Below are 15,239 nucleotides of genomic sequence, written 5' to 3' on the forward strand. Positions count from 1 at the left end.
CACTTCTACACCTTCTTAACGTCTCTATTACCAAAAATATAGAAACGTAAGTTTTATCTATTTAATCCATTCCTTCCCTTGCCATTTGCAAACGAAAATAATTTAAATCCTACAAATCCGCTTTCTTTTGCTAATAATCAACTGAGAAAATCTCCAAGGTGCCCATAAATATTTACGATATTTTTCGGAATCCTTCATTACGGTAATACCTTTAACCAGTTCATATTCGCACATAAAACCCACTCACAGAAATTCCTGCATGACTTATGCTAAAATGGGGATTTCTGCTGTAATCAGTGTCAATTTAGCTAATGGTGGCACTGCCGTAATGCAAGATAGGAGTTGGCTGCTGGTTCAGTTCATTCACGGGATTTCCCAAACGGTTCAAAATCAGTATATGTAAATTGAGAATCGACTACCGTTAATTAAAAAAAAAACTTGCAGGAGGCATAAGAAACACTCATTTTCGGCTGTTTGGAACTGCATACGCAATGATATACAATACAACATTTTATTTGCTGAGTAGGAACTGTTGAACTATTTTATTTTTATTTATTTGATCAGTTTTTTACTTGATTGTTAATATATTAATTTCTTAATTTATCGTGCTTGTTCGAACCAAGCTTTGCTTCCCATACACAAGCAGGGTAAACATTAAAAAAAATATACGTCAAGTCTCGGATTAGATAAAATAGACAGTAAATACTTCGATACGGAACTACAGTGCGCGGACTTGAGTGAACTTAAGAAATTTGTTTTTTGATCATTTTACTTTATCACATTAGTTGTGTGGTGTTTTATCACTGGACGTGTTTTTAAACGAAAGAATTAGAGATAAATGTAGCACTTTTTGCAAGCAAAATATGTTTGATTAATGTAAAAACCAAACTAGCTTATTCATTACTACCAATAGAAAAATGAAAAAAGAAAGCTTTTTATTAAAAGCAAAAAAATTTGATTAATATTCTATAAATTTCTAAAATAGACGAAATGAGAGAAAGAAAAACTTTTGAATGAAAACTACAAGCGTTTGTTAACCCAAAATTCCACTCCATTTTAAATTGACAAATTCAGTTGAGATTGGTGGTTTCATCCCATACCAGTAGATTGAAGAATAACGTTTTTAATTAATTAAACAAATATGCAAATTGTAAATAAATGTTTGTTTACTAGAAGGTTTATTAATGAGACTTTTAATTTTACATGTAAAACACAAAAGCTTTAACACAATAAATATTCTAGAGATTATGAATTCTAGAAAAACCTCAACTGAAACCTCAACTGAAATAAAATTGCTCGATTAGAAAATCATGTTTCTCCTTATGTATCAAAACATGCAGTTGGGTTATTGTCCAGCTATAAAAAAATATGAAATTTTGACCTTATAAGCACTAATTATTTGCCTAGCTTTAAGCTTTTATACCCTCTGCATTAGTAAATTGTGATTAGAAAATATAACTTCATTCGAATGTATACAGAGAAGTCCTAAAGAGTGCACGAGAAATTCTGAACCATTTTTTCTTGAAGTTTGTTAAGCTAATAACTTCAGTCATTCGTTTAAATGGTTTTCTTCGCTTATAGGATTCGCTTTGCAAAAAGTACATTTTGTTAAACAGCTATTGTACAATGCAAATTCGAGCAGATTTGACCCAGAAATTTGAATATCAGACATTTAGCTGCAAGATTAGGCCAACATTTTATGTTTTCCGTCCCGTTTTTGCTGATTTCTCGAAAGCAAAATGAGCAAGAACGCTCATTTTTACATCATTCTAGAGAGAACTAAATGGCCTTATAAGAAAGTGATTAGTAGATGTTGGCAGTTTTCTCAAAAAAGTCTTGCTTTCAAGAAGTTTTAGATTTGCGTGTTTTTTTTTGAGCTACAAAATCGCCTCAAACATGATCCTGTTTTTCTCGAAGTTTCTCAAGAACCATTTGAGCCACAAAATTCGTTTTGACATCGTTGGATAGTGAATTGAAATTTCGAGTAGTTTTGAACCAGAAATCGAAATTTGAATATCATGGATCTGATGGTGATGATCATATCTAGCTGGATCCGCACTTGGTTTGTCTGTAAAGAACAGGTAGCGACCTCTGCAAGTTCTCCAAGCAAAAATTCTCCAACTGATACGCATTTACTAGATAAACACCTACAGAAGGTGGGTCTGCTATTTATAACTGCGTAAATTTGCAATTTTCCGTCGAGTTCACTGTGAAACGAGCATAGACAAACCTCGTATGTTTCACCTACAATTTAAGATAACAGCCTTCAGGTCTGCGCACTAAATGAATGCAATTTTTTTCAGTAGACGCGAACTTAGATGCATTTGCAGAAATTGTATCAAAGAGTCTCAGTTCATTAAATATGTTCAAGGCTTCCAATAAACGCCGTTATAACAATTTTATTATTATTACTATTATTAGTGGTCGTGGTAAAACCAAATAAACGACGTATTCAATGATTGCACATCAAATTAATCTTCTCATATTGACAATACCACAATTATCGTGGAAAATATTGAATAAACGGCTTATCACCACAGAATCATACACAAAAGTTGCGAATGTCGGAATCGGACGAACACCGTCGACTCCGAGAAGCTCATCTGAATATTGAAGATTATGTAAAGCTGTGAGAAATTAACAGACGGTTTTGTGGACAAATCAGTGACTTCAGTACTAAAAATGGGACCTTTGATTGGTGCTATCGACGAGGGTACATCCAGTGCAAGGTTCATTCTATTCAAGTAAGTTTGCTGCATTCTAAATACCCAATAAATTGGTTATTGGGCGATCGATTTCGCGCTGCGCCATCTAGACAGGCCATTAATTTTTTTATAATACAGGCGCAATTTTGCCACTATTATTTACTGGGAAAGTCGACGTAAATGTGTATAAAGCTCAACTAATTAGCCAAGTTGATGGTCAAATTAGGAAAACATAGTGTTCAGACATTGATATAAAGCTACATTTACAGAGTTTTAAATAGGATCGGAATGTTCAATTTCCGCATCATACTTCCGACAAACTACTCATTTCTTAAGGTTCAAGGTGTGCACTTGTGAAACATCTAAAAATAGGGTCTTTGAGACAATTAGGGCAATTCATTTAAACAAGTGGTTCCTACTTGTGAGAAAAACTAGTTTTCAAATTAGTTCCGTCTACAGTCAAGACTAATATATTTTTTATTCCACTGTTAGTCAATTTCATTCCATTAATTTTTTTGTATATACATACAGCCTTTTTCTTTCTACCTACGTTGCTAAACGATTTAATAAACTCAACATTTTTGTTTTTCAACAACATTTATCTGCTGTAGTGACACAACTATTTTTATCTCTGTTTGTCTGTCTGTTTCATCATGTTTCGAATATTGTTATTCAATTAAATATTCTACATTCAATGTTTTGTTAGCATCCCCTCGATTCTTCTAAATTGCTAATTTAAATCTAAATTTAAGATTTATATAAATTTAGCGTCCAAGGCGATTCTTTCAGTATTGCTTTGTTGCGAGCTTTCATATCTTGTTCAACTGCTCTGCCGATATTTTCTGGAGTTTAGATTTTTTTAACTGTACTCATTAAGTAATGTAAGAAAATATTCATCTTATTTCTTACACAATTGTCCCGCCTAGCGATAGTACCGACTTTGGGCCATAAAACTTATCAAAACTTATGATAACCGCTAACATAAAAGCAGCAAACCAATCAAGAATTTAATGGCTTCATTGTGTGCCCCAATTCGTATCGAACCCAGATAATAATAGGGGAAATAGGGCTTCCTCATTACCAAATTCGAGCGATTTTTATTGGATTTTTCGATTCTGATAATTGCCACTGAAAAAAATGACCATTTGATTGTCGCAGGGCTGGCACTACAGAGGTTGTGGCCTCCCATCAGCAATCCCTTTCCCAAATATGCCCTCAAGAGGGATGGGTGGAACAGGATCCGATGGAAATCCTGAGCGTCGTCAATACTTGCATCGAAAAAACTATAGATAAATTGATTTCTATTGGTGGAAGTGTCAATGATATTGCAGCAGTAGGTAATACCGTAAATATATCAACAGGGTGCTCAAAAATAGGACAAATATATTTTGAGTGACGCTAGAGATCCAAGCAGTTTAAAAAACTATACTAAACATTATCTGGAAGTTGCTTTATAAAAGGACTGGAACGCCTTGAAAAGGGAACTCTGAAAGGGTTTTTTCCCAATGTCTGTCGTGTGTCGTTATAGCAGTTGTGCTCAAATTCAAAAATATTCATATAAAAATCAGGTCATGTGTAATGTAATTCCTGCACACCGTGCATAAATATCCAGTTTCCATAATTGTGCAATATTCGTGTTTGCTGGTCTGATTAACCCAGTTCTTTCCCGTTTTAGGTGTAACAAACCAACGTGAATCCACGTTGGTTTGGGAAAAGTCCACTGGAAAACCCCTATACAATTCCATCGTGTGGTTGGACGTCCGCACTTCGACCACAGTGGATCAGCTGCTCGAAAAAATCCCGAACAAAACCAAGAACAAAAATTACTTGAAACCGCTTTGCGGTTTACCGATCTCGCCTTATTTCAGCGCCTTGAAATTGCGCTGGCTCATAGACAATGTGCAAAACGTAAAAAAAGCAATCGCTGCTAATGATTGTCTTTTTGGTACTGTTGATTCCTGGCTGATATGGAACCTCACTGGAGGTTTGCGCGCTATTTCTCAGACATTTTTCCACGCTTTTCACATTAATTAATCGTTTCAGGCGTAAATAATGGGCTGCACCTTACGGACGTCACCAACGCATCCAGGACGATGCTGATGAACATCGACACACTAAAATGGGATCCAGTTTTGCTGCATTTCTTCGAAGTAACACCCAGCGTACTTCCGAAAATCAAATCCAGTTCCGAAGTTTATGGGAACATCGAAACGGGTTCTTTGCGAGGAGTTCCGATTGCTGGATGTGTTGGCGATCAGCAAAGTGCGTTGCTTGGACAGCAATGTTTGGAAAGAGGCCAAGTAAAAACAGCGCAGATTATTCCAATGTATTTAGCGCTAATTGCAAACATGTTTAGGCAAAAGCCACTTACGGGACAGGTTGCTTTTTACTTTACAATACTGGTACCATCAAAGTGAGCAGCTCTCATGGACTTATCACTACAGTGGCTTATCAGTTAGGACCAAAATCACCGCCGATATACGCTTTGGAAGGTAAAATTCAGATCAGCAACTCATTATCTATCCCTTTACAGATTGTTTAATATCACTTCTTTTTATTTTTTCTTGTTTCAAGGCTCGGTAGCCATTGCGGGGGCAGCATTGAACTGGCTAAGAGACAACATGACTGTATTGCCTTCCTTCGGCGAGGCGCAAAAAATAGCTGAAGAAGCCGAACTACAAGAATCTGGGGAAGTCTATTTTGTACCAGCGTTTAGTGGCTTATATGCTCCTTACTGGCAACAAGAAGCTAGAGGGTAAAACTTCCTTTTGGTGTTAGTAGAAGCGTTTTCTGAAGCTGCCGATTTTAGGGTTATTATAGGTATATCAGAGGACACTCAAGCTTGCCATATTGTAAGAGCAACTTTAGATGCCGTATGCTTCCAAACGCGAGATATTTTGGAAGCAATGATTAAAGATTATGGATCTCATCTAGCTAGTATTCAGGTAAGAACGAATATTTTAAAGTGCTTCGAAATTTTCGTCTTAATGTAGTAAACCAGTTCTACAACTCTTCGAGTAGATTATTGTTTTCACTTGTAAATCGCTGCATTAGATCGCGACTAGGACCAAAAATCACGTCTTATTGAGGGCTCTTTTTAATCAAAATCGCACGTGTACAAATCTCAAACCAAAACGACATGATAATCACGTGTTTTAATCCTTGTGATTAAGAATAAATGCTCTTTAAGGTGGATGGTGGAATGACTGCCAATTCTCTTCTGATGCAATTGCAAGCCGATCTTGCAGGTGTTACAGTGGCAAAAGCTTCCATGGCGGAAAGTACAGCTTTAGGGGCTGCCATGGTGGCAGGAGCTGCAATTGGCTTGTGGGATTTGAGCCAACATCTGGAGATCGCGTGTGAAATATGGACTCCAAAACTTAGCGACGATGAGCGCGATATAAGATACTCCAAATGGAAATTAGCCGTGGAAAAGGCCATGGGTTGGGATGTTTTGTGATCGTTAAAAACGCCGTTTGATCCGAACATTCCCAAAGATCTTTATGTGGTTTTTCCATAAGAAACATGTACCTACTGGTGTTAAATCATTAAGTAATAAACGGTTATCTCTGTATTGTTCCTGAACAGGGCTTTAAAAAAAATGTTTCCATGATCCCAGTTTAAGTTCTTACTTACACACCATATTGGCTGTAGTCATATATGATCCTAATTTAACCAGAAATAAAAATAGAAAAAGAGAACAAAAAATGTTTAAAAGAACCTACATAAGCACGTTGATGAACGCAGAATATTTAAAACTAAATTTTTCAGCGACTGAATATTATTTATTTCTGATTTATGTAAAAAATCTATCTAGCTTTAACCGCATTTTTATTCATCCTTTGATTTGAATGTGAAAAATTCAATCGGCAATTCCTGCAAATTTAACAATTCTAGGATTTTTAATAAAAAGGTGATTCTTCAACTACCTGTAACCTCGTTTCATTCAACATTATAAACTGTTACACCTCTTTGTATAATTAATGATAAGACGGAGATAATGCGGATACATCTCTCAGATGGTTAACATCTTACAGTATTCGTTTTTGCTGTTAATTTGCATACGTAGTAGTTGATATTTTTCGTTAATACATTGAAAACATCATGAAAAAAACGGTGAAATGTATTTTCTTGGCTGTAATAGTGCTTTGTGTGTTGGTGCAAGACAGCGAGGCCAGAAGAAAAATTGTACGAGGAAGGAAGGCCGTTACAAGACAGTACCTAAGTGAGTATTGGAAGTAACATTTTCCCATTTATCGTAAAGCAATTTTATCATGCAAACGTTATATGTACATGTAAATATTGGCAACTAAATCCAGCAATTTCGTTTCAGTTACGAGCCATTGTAAGATTCCCTAATATGATTTATTCTCTTTAGGGCCTTTGGCTATTCCAGCATGGGCTATAATAGTTCTAGTGGCAATTGGACAGCTCGTAATTGGAGCCTTCATATACCTTCTGCTCAAAGTGGTGATTTTAGACAAACCTTTGCAAGCTAGATATGCTCCAGCACCTTTATCAAATTCCGAAGAAACTCAACCAGCACAAAAGAAATTTGTTCTTAGCGGATTTATTTAGATTAAGAATTAATAGTATTATATCTGTTTCCAATAACTCAGTTTTGGTTTTATTAAATACTCAATACTCGGTTTATTAAGAAACAAAGAGTTAAATGAATTGATAATTCATAAACTCGATAAGGAACTGTTTGTTTATTGATTCACATGGAATTTATCTAATTCCAATAATCGTCTTTTATCGTCGAGATAAAATACTACATGTAGGTGAACTTATTGACACCTGTTTTAGTTCACATTCAAACTTGGTTTGAAGCGAAAATTGAAAAATTAAAATGTCCATCTCCACTAAATCATTTTTTGTATATTTAGCCGTAGCTTTAGGTGAGTGTACGATCGTGTTTGCAAGAACACAAATTAATAACAACGGTTTTCAGTTATTCTATCTGTGCTTACTCCGGACGTAGAGTGCAGAAGAAATGTTTTGCGCGGTAGGAAAACCGTAACCAGGCGGTATTTGCGTAAGTATCTTCCTAATGAGCTTATTTACCCTGAATATTTCTGAAACCCGTTAGATGCACATCTAGAATTACTCAAGGGGTTTGGAACATTTTTTTATAAATCATGAAAAACGCTTGCGCCTCGAGCTATCGCATTTAGATAACGCATAGATAAGAGGTTCAGTCATAGTTTTATTAAACCGTTGAGAAATCTAGACGATAATAAATAATATTATTCAAATAATATATGACGCACCCGATTCTGTTAAACTAGAAAGACCCACGCATACAGTAGCTTTCAGTTTTAAAATTACACTCAAAATTTCCATAATTCTCAGTGCAATTGCTTAGTAGTTAAATAATATTATTTTACTAAAAATAGACACATTTTCCTGATAAAAAATCAAAATATCTAGGAACTTCTATTAATTGCAGGACCAATGGCAATTCCAGCCTGGGCAGTAATCGTTTTGGTAGGATTGGGACAATTAATCGTCGGAGCATTGCTTTATGTATTAATGAAGAAGCTAATAGTTGATCCTCCCGTGCAAGGAAACTACAGTATGGCAGCCACTGACGACGTATAATCATTGCACATGTTTTATTATTGTTTTCCTGTACAGGGTGGGATAACAAATCTATTTGCGGGTATAATAGCTTAAAATTATTCTTACATGTTTTAAGAAACTCATCGTATGCCTATCTTTGTAATAGAAATGTAATTTTTGCCACCATTCAGCAGAGGTTAAATTTACTGTTTTGATTCAAAACAACCGTAAATATTTATAGTAGTTAATTTACTTTGAAACTTCTGTTAAAGCACCAGGAATATATGACTGCACTGGTTTGGCAGAAACGTAAATAATACCAGAAATTTTCTTTGAATTGTGATGAAAGCATCTAATGTGTTGTGTATCACGAACGGTTTTATTAATCACCCTCCTTAATTTAAATGATTTATATTTGTACATTATAAAGATCATAGGAAAAACATACAAATACACGTGGTCATCATAAAGAGTTATTTTGAACGAAATTGAGACACTAAAACCAGTGTTGATGATCCCAAGTTAAAACTGATTTACTTACTTTTTAGAACTCTGTATTAAGTGGTTCCTATAGTTGAAAGACTATAAATGCTAATTACACTTAAAACTTCTCATAACCAAAAACCGAATTCAAGATCAGAATATTTATTGAATGCATCTGTCGTTCAATTTCGATTTTCTGATTCATATTTTTGTCACACATTTTATACTCTTAACTAACAAGCATTATGTTCAAATTTAAAAATCAATTTAATTAGTCGCTGTCCGCATTAATTATGTTGAGTTTATCCCATTGCACCTGCACAGTCAAATTGTTATTATTGTGCCGGATCACATCGACGGTAATTGGGGCATATAGATCTTTGTCCAATGGTGACCAGCCTGTGTACTGATAGAAAACAAGACATTTAAATTTCAATGCATCTCCACGCAGCATGCAATGAGCAAGCAATATACAGAGGACGCAAGGATATGATATTTGGATTACAGGCAATTTATATGCGAAGAGGATATAGTTAGCTATGGATTAATCGGACACCAATTTACCTGTTAATTGTGCAAGTCGAAGGAAATCAACTAATGCCTATTCTACAAGGTGTAAACAAGAAACCACAAAGTAATTTGAATTGGAAACACGCAAGCAATTATCCTGAAAAACAGCAGCAACATGACTGAATAAGTCCGGACAACAATAAAAACTATCAAAAAAGAAATCAAAGATTATTTGAAATATTTTGCAAGTGCAGGTAGTGTTGGTCGGGATATCATTGCATAATAAACATTTGGCATGGTAATGTAATTGAGTATCACTTTTCCACTTATATAAATCATAATTCATAATTAAACTCAAGTCCTGTAATTTCTAAAATAAAAAAAGTGCATACTTTTCGATCAGTTTCAGTTTTCAAAGCCTGTAAAACTAAAGCTACTCACATGCCCCGTATTAATGTAGGTAAATCCTCCAACATCGAAAGTGACAAAATTTCTAAAATACAAAAAAAGGGTACTTACAATTGAGGTGTTTTTGTGTCTGACTGTTTCTTCTTCATCGAACGCCTCATATTTTTGTAGCAATGCTTTGCCGTCAATTCGCCAAATGACTGGATGCTTGCTTGGGTCGCTGCCCTGAGCATCCTTTTTCAATATGACGAAGGAACCGGTCTGTAAAGAACAGAATGTGTAAAATAATAAAAAAATGCAAAATACAGATTACTTACAGCGTAATCTTCTGAATAGATAGTCTTAGGAATAACTTTTCTGTGAACTCCTCTGGATTGAACATTCGTGCTGGTCCTAGAGGAGTCGGAATCTGTAGCGGCATTATCTTTCTTGTTGTCTTCTTGGGACATATTGGAGTTTGTATCATTTGATAAATCGCTGTCGTTTAACACCTGGAACAAGTACAATCGATTATTGCATAGATTATAGTAAGTATATAGTTGCAATTCGGGACCAATCACTTAAATATATTTGCTAGTAGAATGGTACTGATGATTGGGAATATCTCAACATTGGCAAAATTCATGTCATATTTCATTTTAAAAAAACACATTTTTACAGCTATTTTAGATGCTTCCAATTTTATAAGATCTTTCTGAAGGTTTTGAAAACTTGTGAAGTTTTTATTTCAAGCAACGCGAAGGTGACGCTGAAGCCCAAACTAGTTTATACTGAAAACAGTTCAGAGTTCAGTTCGAGAGTCAACGGCGTCTAGAGTTTCTTTATAAAATACACAGTAGAAAAAAATTCTGACTGTTAACAGTGGAAAAGTGGCAGAAAAACGAACTTGCACATAAAACGTTACAAAGAAAGTGTTCGTAAAGATTCATGATCTACAATGTGAGCAACTTGGTTTTGGCGAAGTCGGTGAAAACTTAACTAGAAAATGAATACTCAGCCTATGAAGCAGGACTATTAGGCGAATTCATAAACTATTCGAATCGTTAGGCTTGCGTGAGTAGGGGTGGACTTTGGTGTTCACCACCAGGACCAGACAATAATGAATACATTGTTACCTTTTGTTTTTTCTGGGCTGATTTTGGTGTGTTAGTAACCTTTTTCTGCGGTTTTTTCTTGGGAACGGGTTCTTCCTCCGAAAAGTAGTCGTCTTCCTCCGACTGTCCTTCTCCATCTAAATCACTGGCACTTTCCTCAACCAGTGGCCTTTTGGGCTTCCTGCTTATTCTTGAAGACTTTCTCCGACTGGTCTCCTCCTTCTTAGCGTCCTGAAACAAATTAAACGCTCCTTAACTGATAAAACGAGGAGGGTGAGTATAAGAATCGCCAACAGTAATGTTACATGTAAGTTTACCTCGACGTTCCATTCGTCTCCAGAACTCTCGAACGGTTCAGGATCGTCCTCGTTTTCTGAATCGTGCCGGCGGCTCATTTTACCTGCAAAATATCTGATATAACAGGGAATATGTTGCAGACCCGAAGGTGTAAACATTGATGTAAACAACCTCTCAAAGTGGGTATAGGATAAATTGCTTGCAAAAATTATAGGAGTTTGGGGACTTACAAATCTATAAACTGTCAGTTGTTTAATAAAATATCCCAGCTATTTCAAGAATTTTCTTAGATAAATCTATACACTTTAGCGATCAGCGTCAGTAAATTGCAAAACAAAATGGCTTGCCGCATGACATACGACAATCGCGTTGCCACATTCAACCAGATTGACAGCTACCAATGTGGACAAACAATGTCGATGTGTTGGCAATGATGTAGTGTGTGCCAAAATTCAAATCAGAATGATCTGATAAAAGGCAATTTAAGCTTGAATACAATGAAATAATTAAATTGGCAATACATATTTCCAAAAGTAAACACTTTCGGAATAGACAACTTTACACAAACTAACTTAACTAAACGAATTATATGTGCATTGTTTATTAATAAGCACACAAAACAAGGTTTTTTGGAATGAAGTGAAAATTTGTAGGCAGACATAATCGGCTGCTGCAAATATATATAAAATATATTAAATATATATTTGCTATATATAATGTTTTCAAAATGGCTACTTTTACGGAAACATCGAAAATCGACGATATCTTGGCTTTTTTTAATAGAAAGTCCCTATTACATTTCATATTTGTATTCAGCAATGAATTTTCAGTTTAAAACGTCCATTTGTCAACACTTATCTGTCATAGGTTTTGACATATGACACATTTATTGCAAAAAAACTGGGATGCAGAGGTTTATTTGAAAAATCAAAACTCCTGAACCATTCTATTTTTTTACTCAATTTTCAAAGGTTTGGCCGACATTTTACATTGATTCTGACACTTTTGCTATTCGCATTACGATTTCTGATAAAAAAATCACGCCAATTTCCGGCAATTCGGAAAGTGCCGGCATTTTGAAAATATTATATTTAGACTTGCAGCAACCGGTTATGGTTGCCTACCAAATTTCATATTAAAAAAATTTCGGGAAATACAAATTTTTCTAACGAACGCGCTAGGTAAATCACCCTGTATTATTATGTACCCGTAAAATCGTATAAGAAGTAGGAGTTTTTTTTTCGGTAGTTTATTTTTATCTTAGGTAACTTTATTCTTATATACATCTTTCCTCTTTAATACATGTATTAATTTTATTGTCGGCGGATCGCAACCCTAGGCTTTGCGGAGCACACTTTGAGTAACGCTAGTCAAGAGAAATGAAATTGCGGCGTGGACGGCAACGCTGCATGCGTATTAGCCTTCTTGATATCGATGAAACAGCTGTCCAATCAACTAATTAGCCGGGAGTGGGGGAACCTGAGCCATGTGCAATGTGCTGAGTGTGCGCATGCGAATTGATGATGTTTGGTGGAATTTCCCTTGCATTCAATGGCAAATTGCCATGTTATGATGCTTGCCATTTAATGAAACTTGCAATTTTAAGCAATTGTTTGTCTTGAAGATTGCAGCAGTCGCTTCCAGACGTTGGGCTCGTTTTCATTTATTTATCATCTTGCGGTGATTTTAATCGGTCCCTGAAAATGCGCTAAACTATGTATTGATGCTAGCCAATAGAAACAAGCCCAATGCAAATCAATGCCAAATCAAATGCCAAAGCGAATGTGACTTGAGTGGATTTAAAATATTCCTGGGTTTAGCAATGATTTCAAATTCAAAAGAGCAAAACCAATTTAAATTAGCGCGACGCATGCGTGCATGGTTAGAATGCTCCGTTATCGGATATTTAGTGGAAACAGCAACGAACTGCGTCACCATTTTTACGGTAGGGTGTTGTGTTAGTGGTCGAAAAGGCGAAATTCGGATGTTGTGAGTGCGAGAAATTTGAATTCGAGTCCTTAAAAGTGGTGGTTCCACTCGGACGTTTTTCCTCATGGAGAACTCAAACTCGGATGGTGTCGTCCTGCCGGACATCTCCGAAGCCGAACAGCTTGCGAGCGAGCACGACGGCAATGGCGAACCCATCGAGACGAAAACTGAACGAGTTTCAACAGTTTCCGTTCGACATGCGGGAGTTCCAGTTTCATTGCCTGTTGGTTAGTTTTTCTAGCGAAAATTCACTCATTTTCTACTAAATTATGCTTGGAAATGTATTTGAGTGAACATTTTCGTTCGAGACAAACGCCTTTGCAATTACCTTGACTGGCTCAATTATAGGGGTCATGCTGCAATTGTTTTATCAGAAATGCCTAACTTGAAACTATGAGAGCAAAAATCTTAAAATTTCCTAATGTTCAGGTATTTTCCTGTCAGAATTTCTGATAAAACTTTGTTGTGGAAAAGCAGACTCGATGTCTCAAACCGTTTATAGGGTGTTTAAGGTTTCGAGGGTCGAGGTCGTCATTTTCGCTTCTATCTCTTCGGTTCTAAGTCTGTTTGGCGAAAGTCGGATTTTCCAAATGCCTGAAAGGGGGCGAAGCCCTGGACCAATTTTTGATTTTTTGATTCCGAAATAAGGTTTAACATTTCCCTTTTTGAAAAACTCCTTTCGAAAATCATGTGCTGCCGAATTTCAGTTTAAATTAACTATATGTGCAGGGTGAGCAGTTACGAAAAAGGTTAAATGGACAAAAAATTGTAGTTTTGAATGATCCGCTCGAAACCAATTTTATTTTTCTAAAATTTGAGAGCTGTCAAGAGATATTTCGGAAAAACTTATTTATAGTACATTTGTAAATTACTTCTAGTTCCGTTGATATTAATTTGACAGGAAAAGGTTAAATAGAAGAAATTGCATTCCACACAAAATGGCATACGACATTTCTCCAAAATAACTGTCATTTTTGAAATATGACACAAATTTGAGTTTTTTAAATGGCAACCATACTTTATTATTGCTTTACCGAATATACCATTTTGTCACGATTTCTGTGATATATCACATCGCTATGATTTTTTTCGAAAATAAAGTGTGCGAACAATTTATATTTTTTCAATTTAGTTGTCATGGAAAATAGTATAAGACATAAGTATCATTGTTTCCATAGTAACAAATAATAACAGTATGCTTCAGTATTTATTTTGACAACTACGTTAAAGTTGGCAATAACTGTATTTCGTATAGTATATAAGTAAGTATATAAGTAATTAGAAGTTTATACAGGCAGCCTTATCACCAGCACCTTCAATGTTATCACGCAAGACCAAATACAACATTTCAAGCCCATGATCTGCGTGGACAATAACGGATACCTGGATGATTCTGGAACCGAACTGAAGACCATCGTTATTCAACAGGAAGATGTTAGTGGAAGCACTTCGGTTAATACTCCGGTGACGGTAAATTTATTGGAATTAGTTATATCAGTGGTTTGGCTACTAGGAAATGTGTTTCGGTGTGCACCCATTGAATGGCTTAACATTTTTTTCCAGCTTATGTTTGCCAGCTTTTAAAATTTAGTTCAAAGCAAATTATGATTTTAGGGAGCTTGGCGGGCTCCATGTGTGTTCAGATGCATAGTACTACTAGAAGTAGTTGGAAAACTATACAGGATGTTGTTGAATATCACGCATATGTGATAGCAGAAAGCGGCAAGAAAATTTTAGTCTCTTAAAATCGCACAAAATCAAAAAAGCTTCATTCCCGATCTACTAGGTAGTTAATTTTTTTTACTTTTAAGTTGTATTTACTGCGATATTTAGCCCAAGTTTTCAAAAAACGCCACTACAATTTAAATTCCAAACTGGTAAATTTAATTGAATAAAACACTTTCACAGTAGCGAATGAAGGAGTTTACGGATGTTCTTCCTGATAACAATCGCCGATCAGAAGAAACTCCAATATATTGCTGAAAGCAGGAGCGGATCCAGCTTTAAAATCAAGGGTCATTGCAAAATTTTATGTTTTCCGTCCCGATTTGCATGTGTCTCGGAAGCAAAATGAGCAAGAACGTTCGTTTTTACATCATTCCAGAGATAACTAAATGGCCTTTATTTGAAGTTTCTCAAGAACCATTCGAGCCACAGAATTCGTTTTGGCATCGTTGGATAGAGAATT

The 15,239-nt window shown here is 35.6% G+C and overlaps 3 protein-coding genes across 6 annotated transcripts in view; 2 read left to right on the top strand and 1 right to left on the bottom strand.

The window, feature by feature from the left end:
• The first annotated feature begins 2,337 nt into the window (after positions 1–2,337).
• On the top strand, positions 2,338–8,587 carry LOC109538101 (glycerol kinase). The gene is made up of 11 exons (XM_019905171.2): positions 2,338–2,744; positions 3,864–4,042; positions 4,381–4,689; positions 4,749–5,005; positions 5,062–5,197; positions 5,280–5,460; positions 5,515–5,650; positions 5,896–6,930; positions 7,084–7,606; positions 7,660–7,743; positions 8,158–8,587. The coding sequence occupies exons 1-8, from the start codon at positions 2,683–2,685 to the stop codon at positions 6,163–6,165; spliced, it is 1,530 nt and encodes a 509-aa protein (XP_019760730.2). The 5' UTR covers positions 2,338–2,682; the 3' UTR covers positions 6,166–6,930; positions 7,084–7,606; positions 7,660–7,743; positions 8,158–8,587.
• Positions 8,588–8,899: 312 nt separating this feature from the next.
• LOC109538102 lies at positions 8,900–11,444 on the bottom strand. 2 transcript variants are annotated; one of them, XM_048668905.1, is made up of 7 exons: positions 11,293–11,444; positions 11,083–11,165; positions 10,787–10,996; positions 9,989–10,162; positions 9,783–9,932; positions 9,318–9,420; positions 8,900–9,159 (listed from the first exon to the last, which is right to left on the bottom strand). In XM_048668905.1, exons 2-6 carry the CDS (start codon positions 11,158–11,160, stop codon positions 9,355–9,357), a joined length of 678 nt encoding a protein of 225 aa, XP_048524862.1. In that variant the 5' UTR covers positions 11,161–11,165; positions 11,293–11,444; the 3' UTR covers positions 8,900–9,159; positions 9,318–9,354. The 2 variants fall into 2 exon arrangements, with proteins under 2 accessions (XP_048524862.1, XP_019760731.1); XM_019905172.2 differs by lacking the exon at positions 9,318–9,420 and having other exon boundaries at positions 11,293–11,442.
• Positions 11,445–12,666: 1,222 nt separating this feature from the next.
• LOC109538104 (deformed epidermal autoregulatory factor 1) overlaps positions 12,667–15,239 on the top strand; it is a 7,425-nt gene continuing 4,852 nt past the window's right edge. Inside the window, exons 1-2 of one of the 3 annotated variants that reach the window (XM_019905174.2) lie at positions 12,667–13,278; positions 14,346–14,521. In XM_019905174.2, coding sequence (XP_019760733.1) covers positions 13,116–13,278; positions 14,346–14,521 — 339 coding nt within the window. In that variant the 5' untranslated portion in view covers positions 12,667–13,115. The remainder of the gene's footprint in view (positions 13,279–14,345; positions 14,522–15,239) is intronic. The other 2 variants (XM_019905175.2, XM_019905176.2) reach the window with 2 other exon arrangements.

This window comes from Dendroctonus ponderosae, unplaced genomic scaffold (genome assembly GCF_020466585.1).
Source record: "Dendroctonus ponderosae isolate FM_Combo_2020 unplaced genomic scaffold, Dpon_F_20191213v2 Dpon_F_20191213_8, whole genome shotgun sequence".
Taxonomy (NCBI): domain Eukaryota; kingdom Metazoa; phylum Arthropoda; class Insecta; order Coleoptera; family Curculionidae; genus Dendroctonus; species Dendroctonus ponderosae.